This window comes from Pseudonaja textilis, chromosome 1 (genome assembly GCF_049901715.1).
Source record: "Pseudonaja textilis isolate UNSWEBS1 chromosome 1, rPseTex1.2, whole genome shotgun sequence".
In the NCBI taxonomy this organism is placed as follows: Eukaryota; Metazoa; Chordata; class Lepidosauria; order Squamata; family Elapidae; genus Pseudonaja; species Pseudonaja textilis.
The window spans coordinates 55,761,557-55,789,417 of record NC_141990.1 but is presented as its reverse complement, the minus strand read 5'-3'; the positions used below and the strand labels follow the sequence as shown (position 1 = coordinate 55,789,417).

The window sequence follows — 27,861 nt, the reverse complement described above, 5'->3', positions numbered from 1 at the left end:
ATTATGGCCATAACTTGAGGGTTACCTGTACTTTAATCTACAGCTATATAAATGCATTAGACTAGAGAGTTACTCATCCATATCTATTATGAATGATTGGACTTATTTGTATATGCAAACAAGTCTGATTTTGCATCATTGCCCAGGCATATTTCCAATACTCAATTAAGACAGCATGTGAAGTGTTACTTGATATCACAGAAGCTTCCAACTAAAGAAAGGAATAATAAAGAAGATGTGAAATGTTTAATCTCTGTTCATCTGAATATCTTCTTTTCATTGAGTATCATATATACACAGTATACAATATCATATATACAATATAATGACATAGGTTCATGTGAGAGTCACTGAAGGGCTAATAAAGTAAAAAGATCTCCCTATCCCGAGATGTTATCCATTGCTGCAACCTATCATTAACCACTGCCAGTGAGAGCTTTCTTACAATGTTCTCCACTAACACTTACTTGCCTCATCCTGCCAGCTGAGCCCAATATTCATTGCAAAATCTGTCAAGCCTAGAATGGAGTAGGAACAGGTTCTATATATCAGAAAATACAGCAGAAAGCAGGAGCCAATCTTGGTTCTGCTATAAAATATGCTAGCAGTTAATGGGACGGGGAAATTATGAAAACTTTAGATCAGATAATTCTTCCAGTAAAGGGCAACAAGAATGTGCTTGAAGGACTATGAAGCAGTATATAAAGTCTAAGTGCTACCGCTATTTTTCAATCAACTCTGTTTTAGCAAGGGATCCCTCTATGCATGGTTCTAAAGCAGGATCTTTTTTGGAAAAGCAGCTAGAAAATAGACTTTCATGGGCTTGGCAAATCACACAGTTTTGATTCTTGGTTTTTAAGGCTTTAATTCAAAAAGAGTATTTATGCCAGAACTGGACAATATGTCCATCTCCATAAGCGCTGGAAGATTACATCATTGAAATTAAATGACAAATATGCAATTCTCCCTTGTAAGGCTGCAACAGGTCAGGAATAGGAGTTGCTCTTGTCCTAGCTGCTTGGACTGAGTCTGTCAAAAAGGCTTATTAGCCTAGTTCCGCCCACTGTGGGTGGGTCCTCCCAGCTTTTGACTCAGTCCTTAGCCAGGACAGACGCAAGTCACTGCCTCTCCTGCCTTTGGGGTTTTTCCCCAAAGGCAGCCTTACTTAGTCAGAAAGAGGGGAAAAGCCTCAAACTTTTAAAACACACGTCTCCGACTCTCAGCTGTTCTTCAGAGCCGCAAACAGCTGAGGCTGCTCCAGCAGTCTGGAGCAGCCTGCAGGGGGCCGTGGGGCCGCTTTCAGCCTCCGCGACAAAGAGGAGGCTGCAAATTCCAGATGGCCATTCCTTGGGGCGGGCGGCTTCGGCCCGCACTTTTGTGAGCTGTGAGGCAGTTTTGGAGCTTCCTCAGTGAAGAAGGAAACTGCATTTTCAATGGCCAGCTCAGGAGCTGCCCCTGCCTTCCAGGGAGCAACAAAAGGCCAGGGATCTCCTTCCATGGCTCCTCAGTGAAGCAGCCAGCCCTGTGGCTGAAGGTGACCATTTTGAAGACCTCGTGGCCGAGGGTGGCCATGTTGAAGACTTTCTGAGCCGGAGGTAGCCATTTTGAAGAGGCTTTGCTCCTCCACAACAGCACCTGTGCCTGGGCTAGCACTAGGCCATTGGCCTCTCGTCGCTGCTAGGCCACAAGACCTAGGCACTGTTTAAATTACTTAATTCCAGTGGGGGACAGGTCCATATTTCAGGCTTCAAGCCAGGCCGGGTCTATATTTAATAGCCCTATTAGGCCCCAAAGAGTGTGAGTCCCAGGAGGAAATGTTAAAATATCCTGTTGAAGATTGCATAGGGCTGAAGAAGAGTGGTTGTTGGATGTAGGGGATTAGAAAGAAGATATCCCCTGAAATTGTTGAAAAATCCCTTCATTTGCTCTCCTCCTTACATAGGACTACAAGTCCAAAGAAGGCCTTTCTGTTTTCAAGATGGTGGACGCCCCTAAAGACAACAGAGTCTCCAGAGCAGCTAGATCACACAGGGCAACTCCCACTGCTTCAAGGGAAAGCAGCCAGCAAAAAAGTCCTCTAAAGCGGAGGAGAGGGATGCTTCCAGGCGCCATCCAGCCTTAGACAAGCATATTGCCAAGGTACAACAGGCCTCTATAATCAGATCTCCAGAAAGAGTATCTTATCTTGCCTCGCAACACAGTGAGGTGGACCTTCAAGATCAAGAGCTTGAACCTTCCTCCAGGCCTATTGTCCAGACTTGGTCCCCTGATGCAGCCAGAAGGGAGGCCTCTCTTCATCCATCTGCTGAGGGAAGTCATCATGGTGATCCTCAAGATTCAGGGCTACATCTTGGCAGGAGCAAGAGTGCAGTACACCTGGGGTGGAGGCCTCTTTTATTCCTACTGCAGCTGGCCTTAGACCTAAGGAACCTTCTGACTCAGATGCCTCAATCAACCTGCAACTCTTAATTGATAGGGCTATCAGGAAAGGTATCTCTGAAGGTACTCAGAGGTTTGCCCATCATTCTTCAGTGGCTTCTGAAGCTTCGGAGAGACAGTCCCGGGATTGAGAGGGTCTACCTTCAGAAAGGAGTTCCTTAATTCAGATCACACATTTCTCCTTCTACTTCAGCCTACGCTCCTGTGGGTGCCACTGAGCATTCCTTGGTTGGCAAACCAGACAAGAGGGAGTTTTACATGTCAGAAGATGAAGAAGTTACCCCTGACATTCTTATGTTCATGGGCTGTTTTAAGCATGCTTTATTCACTCCTTTGTTGTTCAAAGCTAGAAATACTGCCAATCTGAGGGGTGCAGATGATGAGGAAGCAGCTTCTCAGCCTCCAATGGAGTCGGATGTCGTTTTTGACAAACCAGTGGTAAGAAAGGAGGTGGTGCCATCTCCCAGGCTCTTTCTGAAAGTCGTTCAGAAATAGCTGGAGTCACCTGCCACAGGGCCTAATCCCCTTGTCTTCGGACCACAGGTTTTTCAATGTCGATCCTGAGCTCACCAAGACCCTTCAGGTGCCCATGGTTTATGCTCCTGTTGCAGCATTAGCCTCCACCTCTTCAACTCCTTCCGATCCGGAAGATGTCCTCAAGGTGGAGGAAAAGCAGATCGAACAATCTCTGCAGAGGTCACACCAGGCTGCTCCCTAGGCAGTCAAGGCATCTACAGCAGCTTTGTTCTTCACCAGGACATCTCTTAAGTGGTTGAAGCAGCTCCAGGAGAGAATTCCTGTGACAGATATCCAGGCACATCAGGACCTCAATAAGATCGTGGCTGTGACAGAATTCATGGCAGATGCCACTCTTCATGGGGCTAGGTTTGCCAGCAAAGCTATCGCTGCTTCTGTGGCAGCCAGATGGATGTGGTAGTTGTGTAATTGGCCAGTTGATGGAAGAAGGAAGTGGAAGCTTGCTTCTACTCCTGTTCCAAGGCGATAAACTATTTGGGGAAGCCTTGGAACCGTTTCTGGTTGAAACCAAAGACAAGAGGAAAGTGCTTCCATCTCAGTTCAATATAACAGAGAACCAGCCTGCTCCATATTTCAAGCACCCGTTGTTCATTATCCAAGGTTTTGCAGTCCCTTACTAAGGCTCCATTTGAGGCTCTAAGGCAGGCTAGTCTGCACCTTCTTACCCTGAAAATAGCCTTCTTACTGGCAGTCACTTCAGCCAGAAGAGTATTGGAGTTGGTCGCCCTCTCAGTTCGCCCTGATCTCTGTATGTTTCACCCTCACCAAGTGGTTTTGAGGTTTGACCCAGCATTTATCCCCAAGGTCAACACCTTGTTCCACAGGTCTCAAGAGCTGGTGCTTCCCGATTTTTGTCCCCATCCGGTCCATGACTTGGAGAAAGCTTGGCACGTGTTAGATGTGAAAGTCTGAAAGTCTATATTAAACGGACATCTGAATTCTGCAAGGTGGAATCTCTTTCTTGTTCTTTCCAACCTTCCACGTTGGGGGGGAAAGTGATTCCATCCACAGTCAGTAGGTGGATTAAGCCATGTATATCCAAGGTGTACTCGAGTCAGTCCCTCCCGGTACCCAGAGGCATTATAGCTCATTCCACTCTCAGCGCTGAGATGACTGCAGCCTGGGCTACGCTAGCTTCAATTGAAGAAGTCTGCAAAACAGCCACCTAGTCATCCCCATCTCCTTTCATTTGCCATTACTGTCTGGACGCCTTTGCTTCAGCAGATGCGGTGTTTGATAGAAGGGTCCTGCAAAGAGTTGTTGTGGAGCATGAAGGCCAGGACCAGTCTTAATCCCTCCCGAGGACAATCCAGCTTTGGTATGTCCCATTCCTGACCTGTTTCAGCCTTACAAGGGAGAATGGGTATTGTCTTACCTGAACACCTCCTTGTAGGCTAGGCAGGTCAGCCCCACCCTAATTGAACTGGTCCTTCCAGTGGGCCGATGAGAAGGGGGAACCGATAACCATTTCTTGTGATTTTTGTTTTTTCTCAGTGGCAGTCCTGTCTGTCGTGATGACTTCACAGAAAGCTGGGAGGAGCCATACAGAGTGGGTGGAACTAGGCTAATAAGCCTTTTAGACAGACTCAGTCCAAGCAGCTAGGACAAGAGCAACTCCCATTCCTGACCTATCTAGGCTACAAGGAGAACAGGTGTTCAGGTAAGACAACACCCAATCATGGTGAAGCAATTTTTTTTAAAAAAAGGAAGAATAAACTTATGTGCTGTTTTAGTAATAACAATGCCAAAAAGCATTTCCTCCCAGAAAAGGAGAAACAAGTCTGAAAATTCCAGTTCTCCTGCCAGTGACGCCCTCACTACGCCTTTTGTGACTTTCAGAAGATAAATTTTTTAAAAGATGGCCCTGCCCTAAGAGATTAGTCAGCTCTGATCTATTGCCCTAAAGTTAAACTGTATGATTCCATGTATCAGCCAAGATTAGTCATATTTTAGATCCTGTATTTATTTCATAATTCCTTGCCAAATATTGCAAGGGTAGGCACTGGATTTTTACAAGGATCTCAATACCAACCAAAGCTAGTAATAAAAGTATGGCATTAGGGGAAAGTAAGGAACAGACACAGAATTAAGTAAAAGGAGGCCTTCAGTTTCAGTCTTACTTCAGGAAATAGTTTTAAGGCCAGTTCTTCTACACCCAAAAACCTCTCTTTGTTTCATTGCCTTTCCTAGCCAGTTTTTTTCTCTGTCACATTAATCAAACTTAGGATCTATAACACACACGCCCCTCCCCAATCACCGGGCATTTATTTTAATCTGAATGATCTATTGCAAAGAACCCAAAGTTCTGATAGGAAATCACAATTTACTTTTTCGAGCTCTGATTAGTTGCATGAACATAGAGATTAGGGAAAGATTTTAGACATTCTTCAACAATTTCTTCCTTTATGAAGCAACAGATTAAAAGAAAGAACTGGATAATAATTCTGTTGTCATAACAATGGGGATACTGCACTCTTGCCCCAATCCAATCATAAATAGTTAACTAGCTGGGACAGGATGGAAAATCATCCTTCTGCATTGGGCCCAAGATCTACATTCCACCATATACAGAGCCACACCTCCATTCCACTCTGCTGCAATTAACCACACCCTGGTTAATTGTGCATGACTAGCACGGATGAGAGCAAACTTCCCATTAGCTAACTATAGCCCAGTTGTTGCAGTGGAGATGCATTTGGCAGGGGTCCAAAATATTTAATCTTCATCATAAGGGACACTAAAATAGGATCACCTCAGGCTGATCATAAGGTGATTGGTTAAGCATAATATTGCATAAAGTAAAAATAATTTATTATTATACTGTATTAATTCATATCAATCTATTGCAGCCCAAAGGCCTCTTCACTTAAGATTATGAGCTGCGTTCATAATAATGATGCAGATTGATAAAAGAATTTTTGACTTCACAGTCAGGATTGAGAAAATATGACAGGCCCAAAGTTACACAGCTGGTTGTCATACTTAAGGGATGACTAGAACTTACTTCAGCTCCTTAACCATTATACCACATTAGCTCTCATTCATATTCATTCACACATACCTTTGAAGCAACAGCAGGACCACATGAGAGGGACAATAGCTGGAAAGCATTATGAAAGCTTCTAAAACGTAAAATACTTTAAAAACATTTAAAGAACTTTGATAATGTTAGTATAACATTTATTCTTACAAGAATTAACTGCAAGAACTCTCCCTGTCATATCCTTTAAATTAGAAAAAAACAGAACAGCAGTTAGAAGGGACCTTGGAGGTCTCCTCGTTCAATATCATTTCAGACAAATGGTTGTCCACCGACAATTTCGGAAAGTAAGCCATTTCACTGATCAATTGTTTTCACTGTCAATAAATTTCTCCAAAATTCTAGGTTAGATTTCTGTTGGGTAAGTTTCCATTTGTTACTTCTTGTCTTACCCTCAGGTACTTTAGAGAATAGACTATCCCCCTCTTTGTGAAAGGCTCTCAAATATTGGAACACTGCTAACATGTCCCCTGTAATCCTTCTTTTCTTTAAAATGGCATACACAGTTCCTGCAACTGTTCATCATGTTTCAGCCTCCAGTCTCCTAATCATCTTTGTTGCTCTTTGCTGCACTCTTTCCAAAGCCTCAACAACTTTTTTGTAATGTGGTGATTGAACTGGTCACAGTATTCCAAAAATGGTCTTACCAAGGCAGTATATGGTAGTGTTAATACTTCATTTGATCTTGACACCATTCATCGGTTGATGCAGCCTAGGACTGCATTGGCTTTTTAGGCAACTGCAGCACAGTAGTGCTAGCTCGTGTTTAAGTGTAGGGGTGAGATTCAAATTTTTTTAACAACCGGTTCTGTGGATGTGGCTAGATGGGTGTGGCTAGGTGGGTGTGGCCATGTGACTGGGTGGGTGTGGCTTCTTTTTTTTCAGTCCCCCGGTTTTTTGCTTCCTGGGCCTGGGAAGCCTCCAGGGGCGTTTTTGCTCCCAGAAGGCTTCCCTGGGGCCCAGGAAGGCAAAACAAAGCGGGGGGCATGCACCTCCTGGGCCTCAGAGAAGCCTCCTAGGCAAAGCAGTAAGACCGCAAGGGAGATCCTGGCACAGCTGATCATCAGAACAGCTGATCGTCAGGAGGGAGAAAAAAAAGAATACCTTAAAGAGTGACTGGGCAGGGGAAAACGCAGTCAGAGATGTCAGGCATGTGCACGATGTAGCACATGCATGATAAGGACTGACTAGGCAGGGAGGGAAGGGGCGGGGCCAGCCAGGGGCACAATTTGCCAGTTCTCTGAACTGCGCAGAATCCAAACAATTGGTTCTATAGTACTGGTCCGAACAGGTAGAATCCCACCCTGTTTAATTATTTTGTCTATTAGGATTCCTAGATCCCTGTCAATTATTACTGTTGAGCCAGGTACAAAATTGGAGACAAATAACTTTGTGAGGGCCACATTTTTGGACTATCCACAGAAAATCCTGAGCACTGATTAAGAAGCTTGGGATTCACAACACTTGCAATTTTAAAAATTCTAGTAGGCATTGGATTGCCTAATGCTATACTAGTCACAATTAAAAATAAAATAATTACATAGATTCAGTCAACATGAGCCTAATAATTACAAGCAAAAATACTAACAATACTTCTCTTTGTGTAGTAACTGCATAACCACAGCACCATCCATGATGGATTTTTTTTTCTTATTGTTGGGTGGGAGTGGGTATTCATATGTAATCTCTCCTTTAAGTGAACAGCAACATGGAAGAATAATTTCAATTCATTTCTCCAGCAAGGCAACATGCACAAGAGCCCCCCAAAAATTAATTTCCCGAGTGGTCTTTGAACATGTTCTAGAATTACTTAATATTTGAGAAAGAAAGATTGAGAGTGTCAGATAGTTATCTTCCCAGAACAATTTTGGGCCACAGAGTACTGGAACTTGAACATTATGTGCTACCAGAACAATTATTCTGAGCCTGGACTTAAAAATTCTGCTTTCAATATTACTAATAATGTCTGTGAATATTAACAATAAAGGAACATAGAAATAAAAGAAAGGGTGATATACAGTTAAAAAAAAACAATATGAAAACTTTAAGTTTTCAATAACAGCAGTTCCTTGGAGAGAATGGCAATTTTGCCATGGACTGCACTAAGAAATAACACCCTGGATATCTGAATAATATTGACTCTTCTCTGTAAGATATGTCAGTTTCTAAAGAGTTTATTACTGTACTGCAAAAGATTGCACACTTAGCAAAATATAAGTAAGACTCTTGCAGAGACTTCAGCTTTTGTGAGAGAAGATTGAACTTGATGCTGATCAGTCACTCAACATTATGGCTGCTGCCAAATGCTTGAGGAAATCCCTCCCATCCTACACATAATGCCTGCCAAAACTTTTACCTCTAAAGATAATGAGTCCATTCATTAAATATATACCCCTCCAAACCTAACATCTGAGGACTTCTAAAGAAGTAATATAGCCTATAAAATAATAAATCAGAATCAGTTTTCCAACACAAAATAAGCTAAACAAATGCCACAAACAAACACTATGTTTCTGATATTTTTCTACTTTAAGAGATCAGATCACTTGATCTTATACGCCTCTTTTGGAAACAAGTTCATTTTCACTAGAAAGTTGGTAGCCAAAAGAAATACTGCACTTAAGAGTGAGTTGGCAGGACCAAAGTATATTTTTAACAACATTCCAACGTATAGTACAAGAGTTGCTATATATAATGTCTGTATTTGCAACAAGCTGCAGTTCTATATCAAGCATGGGTCAATATTAAATAAAACCATGTTTAAAGCTTGAACATTTAGAAACCCTCAAATTAAAGAAATGCCTATGGAATCTGAACTATACTTAGCTTTGGAGATCAGTACAGTGCTTGAGAAGGGATCTTGTTTTGTCTCCTAATTTTTCTAACCATCTCGGTATTAGATACCAATTAAAATATAGCCCTTATGTCTACCTTCCCCAATACAGATCTGTACAATGTCATAGTGATGTTTTGAGACATATACTACCTGCACCAACTTGGAATCCTGGTAATTGTATTTTTAATCTAATACATCTGGAATACATCTAATACCCCTTGAGAAAGGCAGGTATAGGAAAAAGATGTCTGGATATATTGTTGTTGTCTATATTTCATTTTTCAGAAGCAAAAAATATTTTTTCCCATTCTGGTGTCTCTTAGGTGAGTTGAGAAGCATTCATTCTTTTACACCATAAAGCAAACTAGAGTCATTTTTGAAACCATCAAGATACTCTACTGTCTAGTTGTATTCCTTGTAGTTTTAAGAAGCAAATAACATTCTGCTAGGCCCTTGAGCACTCTGAATCTATCCCAAGCTTCTGCAGATACTGACATATAAGCAGCCAGAAGAATGGCTGTATTGTTTACATGGCTTAACAAGAAACACAGTGTGTAGCAGCCTGAATGAATTATAGAGCAAGCAGGAGACTGTTCACACCCCAGAAGTACTTATGGCACCACTTTAGCACCCCCACGGGTGCTGAAGTATGGACAACAAGGACCAACAATGTGACCTTTTATTTTGGATATCAGCCAAACAATGGGCCAACTGTAATAATTTCATGCCAGGCTATGGAGCACAGAGTCAGAATGATGAATGAAAATTCTGGGAAAGGTTCCATGAGCTGGTCAATTCCAATTAAAACAAATTAAACAATCCTAGTGGATTTAGCCTCAGGTTTACAACTACATAACACTGCTATAACTTAAGGCAGAGGTTTCTCAAGCTCAGCAATCACATGAAGGTCATCAAATAAATTTAGGTGGAAGAAACGTGTTTTATAGGCTTTCATGTGTAAAGCAGGATGCTGTCAGTTCTCACTCACTTTCTACCTGAACAAGCACTTGCGTGGACAAAGAAGTAGTGTGGTCTGGCTATGTGTGATCTTCTCTGCACCTGCTCAGTTGCTTGCTCCAGCACTTTGTTCACAGCCCTTTCCTTCACCAATAGTAGAAATAAAGCCAAATGCTGTTTTGACAGCTGAGAAGGTGGAGAAATTCATTTTCTCTTCCCAGGAAGGACTCCTCTCTGTTCCTGGTTTGGTTGGTTGGACATATATTTGAGCCATAAAAGGATAAGGTGAAGTAGCAAGAAGGGTGAGAGAGCTGTGAGAACAAAAAAAATACTCAATTTATCTCATGTCCACCCCACCACATGTGGCTGGAGATCCCCTTTTTAACAAATTGACAACATACCCCCTCCCACATAATCTGGTTTATAAATTCTGGTTTATAAACGAAGAAGAATCAGATGTAAACTCAACCAACTGTATGACCTAATTGCAAATGGGAATATTTTCTAGTATTTCTTCTCATAAACACATACAGGAGTAGCAGAGATTAGGCAGAGCAGACCAGAGGTTCTTCTCTCTCTACCTGTCCATCACGGTTACATTCAGAAATTTGTCGTGTAAAAGATAATCAGCTTATCAGTAGCATATTCTAACTGCTCCCAAAAATGCTGTTGGATAACACTGCAACTTCCATAAAATCTAACTTTGGACCTCTCCCTCAAATAACAGAAAAGTCTATTGTTTGGCAAATCAGGCCAGGCAATTTATGCAAATTGATGTAATTTTAGTAAATTTTACATAAATTATATAATACATAAATACATAAAATTGCATAATTTACATACATTGTAAATGTATGTATTAAATTTGAATTTAATGAACATTTGGATTTAACAGGCAGCCGTTTCCCTCAATTATAATTCCCCAATTATTTCCCCTATTAAAATTCTGTTTACACATGCAAAAACTAACTAATGAAAGAAAAAGACTTGGATTGCTAGAAAAGGAACAAATAAACCTTAACTTGTCTGAAATTATTCATCCATTTAAACCCAAGATTCTTCAGGCCCTTTGAAAATGATGCAGATCCAACCCCTCACACAAGCTCCTGAATGAAATTATTTCTTCACAATGCTATCCCCTGCTCAAACCTTATGGCCTTGCATCTCAGGAGGCAGAATCCAACAGGGCAGATTAAGAAACAAACCAATATCTGTAGTCTGTAAAAGTGACAGTCCATTGAATGATAGATTTGGGAACAAAACCATACATGAACTGGAGGTGAAAAGAGGAGAAAGCATACAAGATAAATTCAGATTTGTCTGAATAATGGTATAAAAATTGAAATGGACAATACAGCTCAAGCAAAGATATATACTGCAAACAAAAACAGTTAGGATCAATCTAGGGCAAACTTGCAGCCCACGAGTCAGATGCGTCATGGGCTGGCATGCCCACACCCAGTTTAGCAAAGGGAGAAGTCATGATACATCACGTGACGCCACTGTGACGATGTAAGTTTGACACCCCTGATCTAGTGCATTATCATTTGGTATCAATTAACAGGAAATGAGCAAGACCCTTTCCCCATTGGGTTAGACAAGCAAATAATTGGAGGCAGGTAGCTTCTTAGTCTAAAGATGTATTTTTAAAAGACAACAATTTTAGGACGTCTGGACTTCATCTCCTAGAATTCCCTGGCCACCATGCTTGTTTCCCAGCCAAGGTTGAGAAACACCGTTCTAATGCAACAACCGTGTTTCATCTCTCTATTCTGAAAACTCAACATTTTAAGCTTCATGTATTGATAGAACCATGAAATTTAAAAACAAATAAACTGAATTGTCTGAAATCATGACCAAATCTCACAAGATTTTTATGTTCAGATTAGGTAATATTTTGGTTTTGATGTTCAATATCTAAAGATTTGATCTTTTAAAAAGCTGAAGCTCAACTAGGCAATCAATATTGTACCAATAAATATTGTTTCAAAAGCAGCTTTTATAAATTCCTCTACAAACCTTGAACAACCTCCCCATTGAGTGAGTGATTTAGATGATGACCGATGAAGTCTTCTGAAGAGTTTATAATTTCATGTTGATTTCTCATTGTAAATTTGAAATAAGAGAAGCTGAGCGGTGCAATTGAGTCAAGGAGTTCTTTCCTACGTTGAGCAAATTTCTAAGGAAAGGGCTGCAAAGCCCAATCCTCAGGAAAACACAATACATGATTCCCTCCAGTGGTGGGATTCAAAAAATTTTACTACTGGTTCTGTGGGTGTGGCTTGGTGGCCATGGCGTGGCTTGGTGGGTGTGACAGGGGAAGGAAACTGTAAAATCTCCATTCCATCCCCACTCCTGGGGGAAGATTATTGCAAAATCCTATTCCCACCCCACCGCACTAAGCTGCTTTCCAGCTCTGTTCTGTTGTGCAGGGCAACAAAAGAAGACCCAGTCAATCAGCTGGGACTTGGGAGGCAGAGAATAGATGGGGGCAGAGCCAGTCAGATGTGGTATTTGCTGGTTCTCCGAACTACTCAATATTTCCACTACCAGTTCTCCAGTTCTGGTCAGAAGCTGTTGAATACCACCTCTGCTTCCCTCCCAATAAAGGCATGTGGATAGGTCAAACTCATAACCAGAAATACTCTTTTGTCTCTGCTTTTCTCCAGAATATGCTATTTCACTGATCCTTATTCTCCAAAGGAACACCAAGCATTCATGGTTAAAAAAAGGCTTGAGAAAGGGGTGAGCTGCCACCCTAAGTATTTCTATTATTACATTCTGCAAAACATGTAATCATGCTGACCCTTTCTGTGTTATTTCCCATTATTTTAGTTCTACTTCAGTCAATGTATACGATTGAATTCAGCTAGTGAGACTTGTTCATCAGAAGAAAAGCACTGAGAGTTCAGCAGGTCTTTCTGCTTTGGCATTCAATGCAATCATTTTGCTTATTGTGAAAAGTCCAGCTTTTCAAGAGCAAACCTCCTACCATGCCTACAAGAAGATCCAGCTGATTTATGTTTGTTTTGGGGGGGGGTGTTGAACAGGGGTTTGAGCTATCCATTAAAGGGCCATCAAGTATTTGCTTTTGGTTCTTCTTCATCTACTTGCTTTAGAGAGCAACACCAACAACCATAAACTCTTAAAGAGCCAGTTTAAGTGCTCAGTGGGACCTCTGATGAATTTCTGGAATTTGTTCCCAGAAATCATTCCAAGAAAATCCAGGATTCTAATAGCTTCATTTTTGACAGATGAAACTTTTCTAAATTATGTGTGATGAGTTACAGTATCTAACTCCAATCTTCTATGCATCTATAATGGCTGCAGCTGGTTCACTCTGCTCTCTTTCTGACTGCTGGCACCTTGAACAACCAAAACACTTTGCCTACCGCACACAGGCACCCCATCTGCCTTGTGCCTGACAGTACTTCTGAATGGGCACCATGAAAGGAAGAGGCTGCACCCTTGCCAAAGGCCAGACATGACCCTGTTCTTTCTGGGACACAATCACAAAGCCCTCGTTAAAATGCATATGGCTGGCAGCAGGTCCATGGTGTAATTAGGACATTGTCCAACTATCGAAGGGCTGCAAAGGAGACCATTCAATACACTGTAGATGTACTTGGTGCCTTGAAACACAAGCCAAGCCATTTCAGCCCAATTATTAAAAAAAGAAAGAAAAAGTAATGAAAAGATGGGAAGGCAGCCAAATGCAAAGAAACACACATATTGACGCAAATACCCCTCTGCAAAATACAAGCAGCCTAGCATGACAAGCAGAAGGGACAGCTGCTTTTTCCAACTCATTACAATAGGACAATGGCCTCAGCTGATGACACTTAGAGAGGTATAGAATATGAAGTGTTCTAAAAAAGAAAAGATTGAAATAAAGAATAGAGTCAGTGGCAGAATAGCACAGGAATCTACCTTACCCCACATAAAACCACGAAGTTCTATTTGTTTAAACCATGGTTTGTTGAACAACCCATACAGGATGGATTCAGGGATCATTTTAAGCCAAAACCAAAAGTAAAATCCAGCCACTGATTTCAGGAGACAGAGAGGTCATCCATTTGCTATATTAACCATTTATCTTGCAATGTTAAGACTTTCTAGAAATAAAAGGATTGGGTAGAAATAAAGCTTTTACTCCAGTGTTATGTTCTTGTTTTTGAAGAAGAAATGAGAACTGTTCTTAAACCATTATGATATGCAGCCAAAAGCAGGAAAGTTATGCTCTAGTTTCTAATGAATGTAGAGGCAGCATGGAAACTGTTCCAATAACAGATAATTCTGAGAACAGAAAAAGCAGGTACAAGAAGGGCTAAGATCAAGCTGTATAAAAATATTCAAAATCCAACAGCATAAAAAGCCAAACACTATTAGCCTACCAAGGTTAAAAATAAAAGACTTTGAAAAATCTAAGTAAGTTCGATAGTCATTTTCTATAACAACTTTCCAAGGTCTATCATGCACATGACTAAATATGAGTATCTTTTGATGCAACACCACCTTACTTGCATTTTTTCCAGATCGAGACTGGGCCTCCCAACCTTGTCACCATAGCCCTGTCGGTGTCGTTTACACGGCATCCCTTGCTCAAAGCTGCCTCCGACGCTTGTAAAAATTATAGGCCGTACCAAGGACTGCAGTCTTTTAGGAGGTGAGGCACTGAAGAGCACTGGGCTAGGACTGGCACGCAAACCTTCCACAGCTTCGACCACTGGCCGGAAGGATTTGCCACACAAGGTCTTTACTTCCTCATCACTGGAGGAAGCATTACAGCTGTCACTGCAGCAGCCAAGCTTGCTGACCTGAGACCACTTCCGTTTCTCAGCAGCAAACTCACGGGTGATACATTCCAACTCCTCTTCGGAACTATGATGGTCCAGCCCAGAAGGAAAATGGCCCCGCACTTTGCAGCACTGATTTTCTTGATTTTGCTGTTGATTGGTTGCCAAGGGAGTCAAGGTGCAATTCCGTCTTCTCTCTGGGAAAATATTTAAAACAGTGATAGAGAAGATCTTAACGCAGCCTTACATAGTGATTAAAAACCACTAGCCCCATTCCCCACTCCTTCTGTAAAATAAGTCCTTCATCCCAGACACTGGAAGAAGTTACGACTAGCAGCAGGCAGGAAAGCTGAACACTTCTGGAATAATCGGGAAAGTGAAGCTCTTTTATTTAAGAAGAACTGGCACACTCACACTGTGAAAGACACTCTATTAACCAGGGCCCACCAAGACCTGGTCAGCTACAAACATCTGAAGTCCCTTGCAAACAGAACTCTGCACAGAGAGGGAACCAAGATTAGTTTGTGAGGAGGAGATGTGGACAGTACACATTGAGGATAAATAGAAAAAGCTGGTTGTGTAAAGCCATCATCACAGTATGAGTGAAATTAATGAAAAAAGGCTACATTTCTATGTGCTGGAAAAAAGTACGAAGCGGAGTCTACTTTTGATGAATACTCAAGTAGTAGCTCTGTATAATTCAGAACCCATATTCCACATGTAGGTACCTATTGACAAAGTGCTCCCAATTTTCTGACCAGTCTACATGTAGATGGAAGCCAAAATCCTATATTACTTCAGTATCTTATCAAAAAGGAAAAAAGAAAAAAACAACCATCCAATCCATTTTCATTTGGGTAACATGTAGTGCCAATATAAAACGTGATTAGCTTGATTTAGATTTAATGATTTGGGTGAAACCAACAAATATAACTTGTAGCGCACAGTTAGAACACAGAATAACAGAGTTGGAAGGGACCTTGTAGGTCATCTAGTCCAACTCCCTTATCAAGCAAGAGACCCTACACCATTTCAGATAAATGGTTATCCAGTCTCTTTTGAAAGCACCCACACATGAACCCAGCCAATTTTAATTTAATCAATATACTATGTTCACACAAACCTTGACTTGGCATGATGTACAAATTCTGTCAATGTTTGTCTCAGGTGACTCTATCACAAATAGAAGGTACATTAACCTAACAGAGTTTGCTTTTGATAGAATGAAAGAGAGAAATTTTGGCTAATCTCTCCTGCAGCTATCAGTACTACTCTCGTATGAAGAGGCTCACCAGCAGAAGAACCTCAAAACAAGGCATATAAAAGTGGCCAAATTCTAGCAAAGTGTTGTGGTTCACTGGCAGCCGGTGCAGACAGCAGCGGAATCGGACAGTGAGGAAGAAAGGGAACCAGTCAGGGAGTCTGGAGAGGACTTGGACAAGGGTACTGCATCTGATGAAGGGATGGGGCCAGGGCCATCTGGGAATGGGGTGCTGCCTTTGGCCTTCGGAGTCTGGCAGCAGCAAAGCAGAAGATCCAGGGAAGCCTGTTCCCAATGTGTGTGTGCGCAGAGCTGCTAGAAGGTGAGAGCAGCTGAAGCAGAAGGGCGACTTTTATATAAGGGATAAAAGTCAGACCTCAATCACAAAAACTTTGCAGGAAGCAAAGTAGTTCGATAGATTCCGAGTCCTCCTTGAAGCTCCTTATACTCTGGTTGGTTTTTTCTGATACTTCGTTTGGTTTCTGTTATAATTAATTGTATATTTCTGTTTTTGGCAACATTCCACAGCACTGAAAGGCATGTGCTTATCTTGGGGAACTGTTAAAATTAGTTCTGGCTGGGAATGAAAGTAATTCCCAGCATTGCAATAAAATAGGTTTTATTTTTAAAACAAGTTTGATGAAGCCTGGGTCAGAACAGAAAGATCATAGGACCACAGAGTTTCTCAGATTTGGAGCAAGATCCACAACAGTATTTCCAACCACTCATAAAGTTTACTGACTATTATTACTTCCATCATCATCTACTACCCCAATTTAATTTCATTCTTCCAAGAATAAAATCAAATAGCCTGCCCTTGTACATCACTCTATAGAAGAAGAATGGAGTTGAGTTTTATGTGTTTCTCCAGAATTTGTAGTAGCATCAAGAGTTCCTGTGAAATTGTTCTGCAATCTATACACTACTAAAATTCTGATTATTCTAATCTTTAACTGGGAAAAAAGTGTACCATAGGGACAAAACCTTTTGTACCAAGATACTTCAAATGGGCTAACTTACCAAATGTATCCAAAATCCAGAATCCCTAAATCCCATGGAATTGAAATTTGGCAAATGTTGTAATATATTTTATGACATAAAATTATCATAAAACAGTTGGTAACATAATACAAATATCATAACACATTTTATGTATTGATGTTTGACTATATTATACAGTTCAACGTGGGATATTTTCAAGGCAGATACCTCTCTGAAGGTATCCTAACTTTTCCAGTGAAGGCAGAACATTAGAAGCTCTGTCACTGCTAAAGGCATTAAGGAATCTGGTCAGGAAATCTCTCTGAAAGAATGACACAAGAGGTCACGGGTTGTTTATTTATCCCATTAATCTTGACCACCATTCATGCTAGCCAGAGTTAATAGGACTCAACAAGATCTGGAAGGCATCAAATTTGAGAAGACTGCTGGACAAGAAATTCTTAGTTTCAGGGAAGATGAAATTAGCCACATGGGATGGGATTACATAAATTATAATAAAAGTTGACAAAACCTACGCTAGAAAGCAAATACCTGGAAATTGCAATGCAAGTTTAACACTAACATTCTTAGGTAGTTTCCTAAATACTGGAATGCTTTACCTCTGTCAATCTGAGCAAGTTCCTGGTTCTCTCCCTCAGAATCATCACTGTCTTCCTCATCACTTGGTGTGTAGGAAATCTAGGAGAAAATGCATATTTAAAAATCATTCAACATGAAATGTGCAACGGGCAAATTCTAGTTGCCTGTTTAATTTTTATATGCATTTCTTCATGAATGCATATTCCATCTTATACCCACATTAATCTCAATTTTTATATGAAAAAACCCTTCACAGACAGCTTGTTTCAGCAAATATTTTCCAACTTCTCATTTTCTGTTTAGGATGCATCTCAAAATTTTTTGATATCCCAGAGGGAGAGCCCCATGGCCTATTTTGGAAAGATCCAGTGGTCTCCAAATCACATATTAGTTTCAGAGTTCCAGAGCTGATCCATTCTTAAGAGAATCTGCAAATAGTGCATTCAATTTGGCATCCCTAACATGAAAACCAACACTTGCATCTCCTGCTGCCTCCACAGATATCAATAAGATCTGTATATCAACAATACAATTCACATTGGGTAAAATTCTTCTGCATTCCTTTTCAGAGAGGTATACAATTTAACAACTGAAGACTCTCTTAGCTGCAGTGACACACCTGTGGACTAACCTCCCTAAAGCAGTTCACCTGGAAACAAACCTGTTCATCACCAAGCACAAGTATTCTTAATCACTCAGGCATTCTAATTTACTATAATTTGGATTTTTTTTAATAATGAACTGCTTTGACATTTTTGATATTGTATTATAGTGTTGCGGAGCTAATTGAATATTACCTGAAATGTTCAACTTGCAAACTATAACTGTTCACTACAAACACACATACAAATCCAACCCCAAAATCTGAGAGTTAGTTAATTGGTGCATCTCAGTGCAGCCTCCCCAACTTTGCAGCTCTCCCACAGCCGTGATGACTGAGGATTAGTCATCACCTCACTTATCAGGAAAACTGCAGCTAGGAACAAACTGATGGACTGTATCTTTGCTATATTATATGCATATTTCTTTCAAGAACCTCCTAAAGAAATCTACCTTGTTCATCTGTTCCTTCTTTTCTTAGCTTTTTTAGTCACAGTGTGCATTGGAAGCTTCCTATCATCTTTGCTATTCCTCGAAATCCAGTTTGGAATGTCAAAACTATAATAACCGTTTAAAAATCTCATTAATATTGAAAACAACTGATCTGTTCTGTCATTTGAAACATCTTAAGAAATTGTTCCATTTGCCCAAGTTTGCTGATATCTGTTACAACTTAATGCTCTCTTCCCCTGCCAAAAAACAAATGATTACTATACTACAGCTTTGCTAATAATCTAAATTTATTTTTATTGATTACATTTCTATGCCACCCATGTTACTGATACAATGACTCTGGGCAGCTTACAATATAATAAAAAGTTAAATGGTGCTAAAATACCATTTAAATTTAAGAAATTGAGTAGAGAAGTTAAAAAACCAAAATGATGGGAGGCCTTGGAGTGCGTATCAGTCACTCCTAGTTTAATAGGGCCCTGTTGAGGCGCCAGGCCAAGCAGCATAGGCAAGTTCTTAGGCTCTTCCAGAAGGCCAGTTGTTTGGGGGTGCACTTCACCTACCCCAGAAGAATATTCCAGAGTGTAGGAGGGGCCACAACAGAAAAGACTCTTCTCCTGGACCTGCCAGCTGAAATTCTTTGGACAATAAGATCCAAACTAGGCCCTTTCTGCTGGAACAGGTAGAGCAAGTTAGTCCCATCAGGGTCAGACAGTTACTCAGATATCTTGGACCCATGCCATAAAGGGCTTTAAAGGTAATGACCAACACTCTGGATTGGATCTGAAAGCAAACTGGCAATCAGAGCAGTTTGTATAACAGCAGAGTCACATGTGCCACCCAAGGGGCCTACAGAACAGTCCCCTCTGCTTTGTACTGCACCAGTTTTAACTCCAGAGTACTTCAAGTGTATTCAGAGATGACCAGGGTATGAGTGACTGTGACATGAGCCTCACAAGTCAGGAAATATCATATCTGGTACACAACATGAAGTTGTGAAAAGGCTCTCCTAGCCATGGCTGCTATTTGCTGTTCAAGCAGAAGTCACAAACCTAGGAGAATCCATAAATTGCCCACTGTCTGGGTAGTGCAACCCCATCCAGATTTATCCAGATAATCCCAGATCCAGAAAGCCCTTGAATCCATAGCCACTCTTGATTATCAGGGTTCAGCTTGTTGTCCCCCATCTCCTACAGCCTCCAGACACTGCAAGACGACAATTACAGCATTATTTGTATCACTGGGGATGGAGATTTAAAGTTGGGTATTATCAGCATATTGATGATACCTCATTCTATGATATTAGATTATCTCACCCAGCAGTTTTATGTATATGTCAAAAGGGAGCACCAAGCCGTGCAACATGCCACAAAGGAATGGCTGTGGGCTTGACCTCTCACTTCCTGATTGGGACCGGACTTGAAGAAAGGAGCTGAATCAGCATAAAATTGCACCGTCCAGTCCCAGTTCTCACAAATGGCCCAAAGGGAAACAATGGTCAATGGAATCAAAAGCTGCTGAGAGGTCACGAAAGCAAAGATGGATGCAGTACCCCCATTCTGTTTTCACCATACATCATCTACAAGTGGGACCAATGCTCTCTGTCCCATAACCAAGTCTGAAATCCGACTGAAAGGGATCCAGATAATCTGTGTCATCCAGAATACTCTGAAGCTGAGGCACAACCACTTTTTCCACCATCTTCCCTTAAAAGGGGAACTGGGAAACTGGACAGAAATTGTCCAGATAGGTGGGGTCCAATAAAATTTTCTTGAGGGACAGACCAAGGTTTCCATAAACAATCCCAGAAATATCCCTCTCCTGAAGGGATGCATTTATTACTGCCTGGATCCACCTGTGGGTTATCTTCTTGAAGGCCTTTACCAACCAGGTGAACCAAAAATCTAATAAACCTGCAATTGCACTAACAATACTGAGGACCCTGTTCAATTCCTCAGGTCAAATTGCTCCCAGAGCATCTCCAAAGGACCTGTTCCACACTTGGGATTCCAACTGGAAACAAATTTGAGCAATTTTATCTGTCAAATGCTTGACAAATTCCTCCACTCAGCCTCATAAGTGTTCATCTGAGTCCTCCTTAGTGTTCATCTGAGTCTTCCTTCCCAAGGACGGACCAAGTCACCTTACATCGTGCTGCCAGGTGGCAGTCTGCAAACATAGTGAGAGCTGAGAAATAGTGGTTTTCACTGTTCTTACCATCACGAAGTAGGTTTTTATAGCAGTTCTGATCCAAGGTACTTCAGATTTGTTGTCTTCTTTCAGCAGCGCTCTAGCTGTCTCTGGATTTTTCATCAAGGTTAGAACTTTCCTAGCCCCCATTACCTATTGACTGCCACGTTTCCATTTTAGGAAACTAATTATAGTAACACGTGTTATTGCACTAATTTCATTGATTTGTAGTAATTAGTTTTACCTTGATTATTGTATTTTGATTTTAAATGTTATGTGCCCAAATAAATAAATAAAATCTGGAAGCCTGCTAAGAGTGAAATGATTAGATGTGGTACATAGGACCTCTTTACCTACATAATCACAATTATTCTCAACAAAAATACTACAAAGTATATTAGCAACAATATTAATATTATCTCCATGTTTCAAGGAATAATTACTATTTCAGGGCTACACAGTTCATCTACGGCTCACAAAAGCTACAAATCTTATGTAAACATTAGCAGCTTTGGAAGCCTGCAGCTTCCTAGAGGTTTATTATATAAAGAGGTAGAAAGAGCTTTTAACTCATTGTATAATAATCCTGATGGGAGATGGCTAAAAGAACATAAGAATCCCAGATATGTAAAATATTTAATTGAAATTCACATATTATCAAGATTTCTTTCCATGATGCTCAGAAAATATTTTAATAAATACTATTTAGCTCAGAAACCAAGAGATTTGTGCTTTCCAGTTCCATATTCTGTTTACATTATAGTTTCTGCTTAGTTTAACAGCTGCTAAAAGGTACATTAATTGTACAAAACTGCAGAAAGCACATGATGTTGTTTACAAGAATGTCAATGTTACAAAACACTGTTCAACATGTTAAATTTAATTATAGAAAGCTAAAGTTGTCTGGATAACAGACAAGGATACCATACTAGTTTTCGTTCTTTCTCCTCACCAGAGATATGGGACTGCCATCCAGAGTCTTCAAAGAATAGTTCCTACATTTTCTGGATTAATAAAAATGACACTATCTAGCTTTCTAGTTTTAGTTTGGCTTAGTGATGATCAATTTCCACATTTTGTGGATAATGCATGCATTTATTGCAACTTTGAATCTAACATTTTTTTATAAAAAAACAGATCTTTATTGCCATGAGGCCATAATTTACATCTTTACCTTTCTCCAAAAAGATAATATAATCTTTTATATACTAAAATTCTCCAGCTAACCTGGATTTTCATACAGATAATTTTTAAAATGTAATAAATTTACAACTTCATTGCTTTGTGTTGTTCTGACTAAAGAAAGTACACTTCATGATATCTCAAAGAATGTCCAGGGGCTAAGAATCTCTTATATCCTCAATTCTATGAAGTTAAAGTGAGGTGGTTTTCTGTTGTCATACTCTCCTTATTGGCACAAAAGATGTTATCTCATTCCAACTCGTTAAATCAAAAATATTTAATGATTGTTATTGACTGACTTTTCTTGGCTGCTATATTATGTATAATTTTGTTACATGGTTTTTATCTTGCTTTTAAATATTTTTAGGTGACCATAGTCATGTATTTGAGATGGGTGGCCCTACAAATTGAAATGAATTGAGTTAAAGAATAAGGATAGCTAATTTCAAAATCTATTTCCACAAAGTTCAAGAACTGAAGATGTAGCTCATAGTCAGGTGTCTCTGGGACAGGTGACTGGGAGGCAAATATTAAAGCTTGTATAATAACTTCATCGCACAAATGCCATGATTTATATTGGAGGTGACTACACAGTGGTGTTATTTTTTAATAATTTTATTAAAAACTTTAATTACAATAGTAAAAACAATACAAACTAAAAAGAAAAAAATAAAAGTTGGAAGAAAACAATAAAAGGTGTTATTTGTCCAATGATAACACTGCGCACGTTTTTTTAGTGTCACTGAGTTTGCTGAGGATGCCACTGATTTATATTCAGATTTTCTGCATATATTCACATACATACATACATACATATTCATTCTACAACTCCCCCTTCCCAATAAAAGAGCATGATAGAACTGGATTAAATAGCATGGGAGATAAGCTGCTAATTAAACCCACCTAGAGAATGTCATGCTGACAAAGACTAATCTTCAGGAAGATAATCTACTTCTTTAACATTGTATTTCAGAAAAAGTAATCTTTCAAGTAATATAAGGTAATAATACCCATGAAAACCATTTCTTCTTCCATGTTTCCCTGAAAATACAACCTACCCCAAAAGTAAGCCCTAGCTTGATTTTTACACATGCGCCCAATATCAACCCTATCTGCAAAATAAGCCTAATAAGCCACTCTGGGGCACACAGGGTGGGGCAAGGCACACCCTGGAGTAGGCGGGGTCTTAACTAAGCTTATTTTACGGGGTAGGGCTTAAATTTGCATAAAAATCAAGCTATGGTGGGTATGTTGGGTGGAGCTGCCCTATTTACCAGGCCTCGCACATCCTGACATCTGCCTCGCCTTGCAGGCCCACTTCTTCTGCAGCTGCTTGCTGCTGCTTATGTGTGTCACCCCTGGCCTCCATTTTGCCATCAGAGGCCTTCATGAGAGGCCTCTGCAGCTGATAAAAGAACTCCAGATCAATCCGGAGCTCTGTTATCGCTGTAGAGAGCTTTCCAGAAGGCCTCTGATGACCAAAAGGAAGCGAGGGAGCACCGCATCCATCAATCCAGAGCCCATTTCTCAGCTGCAGAGGCCTTTCCTGAAAGCCTCTAATGGCAAGCCAAAGGTGGGGGGCAATGCGCAGCTGCAGAACAAGTGGGCGAGAAGCTTGGCAGGGCTGTCGGTACCGCTGCTGCGAGGTGAGTCAATAATTAGATATACCCAAAATTAAAATCTGGTGCCCTTTTTTGGTGGCAAGAAAATGTAAGTCCAGGTCGTATTTTCAGGGGAACCCAGTTTAAAAAAGATAACTATGACATATTTGACATTTGAAATGTGCTGTCCCTGACAAATACAGTAATATTAAAGAAAGCCAAATTTTTTTTCCAATAGAAGTCAAGAGCAAGGAAACCTTTTCTTTACAGGAATTTCTTTTCTAAATGGGTGAAGGGTAAGGAAAGCAGAAAAAGATATTGCCTCTCAGAGAGATTGAGGAGGGAATCCAAGAGATCAAGTCTTTCATCAATTGAATGAAAAACTTACCTGGAATTCAACAAAAAGATAAAGAAACTCAGGCAAAAAAAAGCCCCCTTAATGTTCTATTCATACAATCAGTTTCAATTATCTTTAACTCAGCAAATGAACCAAAATAAAGTCTGCAGAAGTAGTTACTGCAAAGGAAAAATTACTCAATAGACTGGGAATTACTCAATAGACTCAATAGACTGAGAGATGGGGAAACACTGCTATTAATAATGGGAAAGGTCACAGCTTATAGCGAAAGCAGCCCAGGACACTTCGTTGACTGAGCCAGAGCAACCAAGAGCAGAACCTCCCATCGGTATGCACAATACTGGGTGTTAGGTAAGTTATTTTGACTGATATGGCTACTTAAAAGTGCCTTCACCAGGAGCCAACATAGAACAATGATGTTAAATAACAATCTATCACTCTTTTCACACACAAAATCAAATGCACAAGACAGCTGCCTCGTTCTGCTTAATCACAGAATAAATGGCAAAAGTCTCCTGAAGTAGGCTTGGAAATATCACCTTCCAGGCTTACATTACATCTAGACTCCTCAGAGATTCTTAGAAACAACATTTTGAAGACAAGAAATAGCTGTTCAACTAGCAACAGATAATTATTCTGTTGTCACATGGCCAGTGCAGGGTTGACTTTAAATTCCTTTCTTGTTTGTTCATTCTTACAATGGTTGATTGGTTGTTACTTGTTGAAATTCACAATATAAACAAATACTGTTCCATGCCCATCAGACTCAAGAGCTGAAGAAACAGGTTGGCCTTCTGCCCTCTTTGCCCTGCCAAGTCAGACAGGAGCTCATATATCTTGGCAAGCGTCCACTAGTATTTAGGATATGTTGCCTTGAGGAAATTAAGAGTGAGAGTTCCATATGGGGGTCAAACATGTTCTATAACAAATATTTAATATTTATAGAGCAATTTACAAAAGTTTCCTTCTTCAAGTTAAATTCTACTTCATGGATACTTCCATGTAGTAGTATTGGCAATAACACAGCAATGGTTTGTCACTGCCTTCTTCTGGAACGTTGCAACCTTTCTGCCATTCAAATACTAACCAGGCCCAAATCTGCATAGATTTTCAACAGTTCAATTGTTGGCTTTTAGAAAATTAGTTACAGTACAACATGTTTCAATGCCACAGGGAGGGTGGGACATACATCCTGGAACACAAAACCAAAATATAACTTTTGCTGTGAATACCCTCCTACCCCAATAATTCTTGGTCTCATTGGAGGCAAAAGAGAAAAAACAAACACAGGACTCTAGCCATTCTATGCATCAGTCGAAATTGGTGACAATTATGCCAAGAAACTAGTACTAGAGATACTCATTCATGCACATGGAACCTTTGAGATCATCATCAGTGCTTCCATTTGACCCATTCAAACAGAAGAATGTTTTCTACACAAAACTTTCACAAGTTCGAGCCATTTATCAATGAATTCAAAATATAGCCACGATTGAAGCAAGAAATTATATACAGTACTATACAGCAAATATGAATGAGTGTAATTATTACACAGCTGGATAAGCAAAAGCATCTGAAAACAAGGAGCCATATTGCTCATACAAATGTACCTCTATAAACATGTATCAGTATCAAGTGGGCACCCTCATTATTTCTGATTGCTCTGGGTTTTTTTTTATATTGCAACATTTTGCATATCTAATTTCCAAAAACTCAGTACTGTTAACTGCAAAATACAAACTGGATATATTTCTATCACTTGAATCACTTGAAATTGAGAAGGGGGTGGAGGGAAAAGATGCAAAAACCAAGACCTTAAAATATTAGGTGTCTTCCTCCTGCATGGGACTCTCCTCTACTTCTTCAGTAGGTTTTTAATTTTAAAAGAATCAATGGCAGGTTTACAAAAAGTTAGTTCTTTGAAGCACAACATACTTTAAAACCAAATCTTGACATATTGCAGATAATCCTTTCTAGATTTATAGTTCAAGGAAGCTTCTCAGTAATAGAATCTTAAATAGGAGATCAATTATTTGTGTGTGTGTGTGTGTGTGTGTGTGTGTGTGTGTGTGTGTGAGAGAGAGAGAGAGAGAGAGAGAGAGATGATAATCATGGTTCTAAGCTCTAATGGTATCAGGAAGAGCTTGGCTAAGCTGTTTGGACATGCATTTGATCCTATTTAACATTTATATTTCATTTCAGGGGTGAAGGAGATAGAGAAAGGGGATTCAGACTGCAGAGCAGGAAAAAGTACACTCTTTGCTTAAAAGCTATAAAGGATAAAATGCAAGAAGCTGGATTCAGATCCAGTTCCCTTTTATATGCAAAAGCAAACATTCAGCAAGAAGAAAAGGGCCTGCAGTCAATCTACAGTGCTGTGCTGATTTCATGAGTCCAACCCTTAAGTGAGACTTAGGAGCTGTGCAATTCAACCGTTAGTAGTACATTTAGACAGAAGCTAGTCTTAGCGATCAGGGTGATGCTTCTCGGTACTTGGAACATATTAGTTTTGCAGAACACAGCTCGATTTTCAACAGTATCTAGTACAAGGAGCTTTCCCAATTTCTCCCAGATAGGGAGGGTTTCAAAAGCAACAATTTGAACATATTCCTGGGAAACAGGTATCTTGACTTTTTTTTTAAAGGGGGGGGGGGAGTTTACAACCATGAGCATTGATACAAGGCTTTGTATTCCAGGCTGTCGGAAAATAGGCCGGGGACAAGTTGATTTTCAAAGAAACAGGCCTGATTTCTTCGCCTTCAGACCTGCTCTCCTTTCTTTTAAGTCTCCCAGCGAGTGGGGGTGCCAGGGGAAATAGCACCCCGACTGTAAAGGATGCCCACCGGCTTCTTAGCTACCGCTAAGTTCAGCTAAGAGAGAGATGCACTTTCTTGAGAGATCTTTTTTTTTTTTAAACACGTGTATTTTCTTCTTCTTACCTTCAGCTGGAAAGGCTGAATCTCATTCAAACTTTGATTCCTGAGCTTCTTCGTGAGGATCTTGAGCATGGTACAAATCCAAGGAGCCAGGGGAAGAGTTAAGCCCGCACTCGCATCTAAAGAGCGTACCGTCGGCGCCGAGCAACTGCAGGTACACCCAACTTGTGGCTCGAGTGGCATATGATCTACCGAGAAATACGACCGTGAGCCTTTCTTCTTCTTTTTTCTTTTTTTTTCTGCACCCCTAAAACATCCCGGATCTGGTTGCTAACGCACAACTTCCTCCCCCCCCTCCCCCGCCCGTCTGCTCCGTCGAAAGAACTACTGGGGTTTGGTTTTTGTTTTGTTTTGGTTGGTTTTTTTTAGAGGGCGAATGTCTTGCTTTTCCGAGCTGCAGCGAAGGACGCCAAGGTAGAAACTCCGACAGCAGCTAGCAGGGTTTCTATTGCAAGAGGCAGAAGGACATTGGATGCCGAAAGAGTTAAACAGGAGATGGGAAAGCTTTCGAAACTAAGGCCCGGAGCTCTGCTCATGCTCTAATGATATGCCTTTTCTCTTCCTTTCCTGCACATTGCCGGTCGCTCCCACGCGCTCTTCTTCCCGTCTCCTTTCTTTTTTCCACGCTCTCCTCTAGCGCGCACGGCCGTCTCTCTTTCTCTCTCTCTCCTCGGGGTTCTTGCTATATGAAACTTGTAACAAACAGGACCCGGAGACCAGGCGCCGCCGATTGGACAGCCAAGGCGGACTATGTCAATTTCAGGGGGCCGGGTTTCCATTTAAAGGGAAACCAAAAGAAGAACCGAGCAGGTACCGCCGTTTCCTCTCTCCTCACGAGTAGGTTGCCGCCGATCCGGAGGGGGAAGACCCAGATTGTCCTGCATCTCCTCGGCTTTTGAAAGCGTTTCTCTCCCCCTCCCCATACACACACATAACACCCCCTTGGAAGTTAAGGTGTTGGCAGCGAAAGAACCAGCCAGCGATGCAGAATAGAAACCTTACAGGGTTTCCTCCTTCCTTCTGAACGATCTCGGGTTTCTCTCTTTACGAGTACAAATGTGGTGCATCGTTTAGCATTTTTTTAAAATAAAGAT

At 40.6% G+C, this 27,861-nt stretch overlaps 1 protein-coding gene across 4 annotated transcripts in view; it reads right to left on the bottom strand.

Annotated features, from left to right (window-relative positions):
* LOC113433190 (uncharacterized) overlaps positions 1–27,861 on the bottom strand; it is a 116,487-nt gene that overhangs the window by 57,664 nt on the left and 30,962 nt on the right. For 2 of the 4 annotated variants that reach the window (XM_087934952.1, XM_087934971.1), the window contains exons 1-3: positions 26,771–27,434; positions 17,468–17,546; positions 14,330–14,802 (exon numbers count right to left, since the gene is read on the bottom strand). In XM_087934952.1, coding sequence (XP_087791078.1) covers positions 14,330–14,802; positions 17,468–17,546; positions 26,771–26,950 — 732 coding nt within the window. In that variant the 5' untranslated portion in view covers positions 26,951–27,434. Of the gene's footprint in view, positions 1–14,329; positions 14,803–17,467; positions 17,547–26,770; positions 27,623–27,861 lie in introns of those variants that run through there. The other 2 variants (XM_087934955.1, XM_087934963.1) reach the window with 2 other exon arrangements.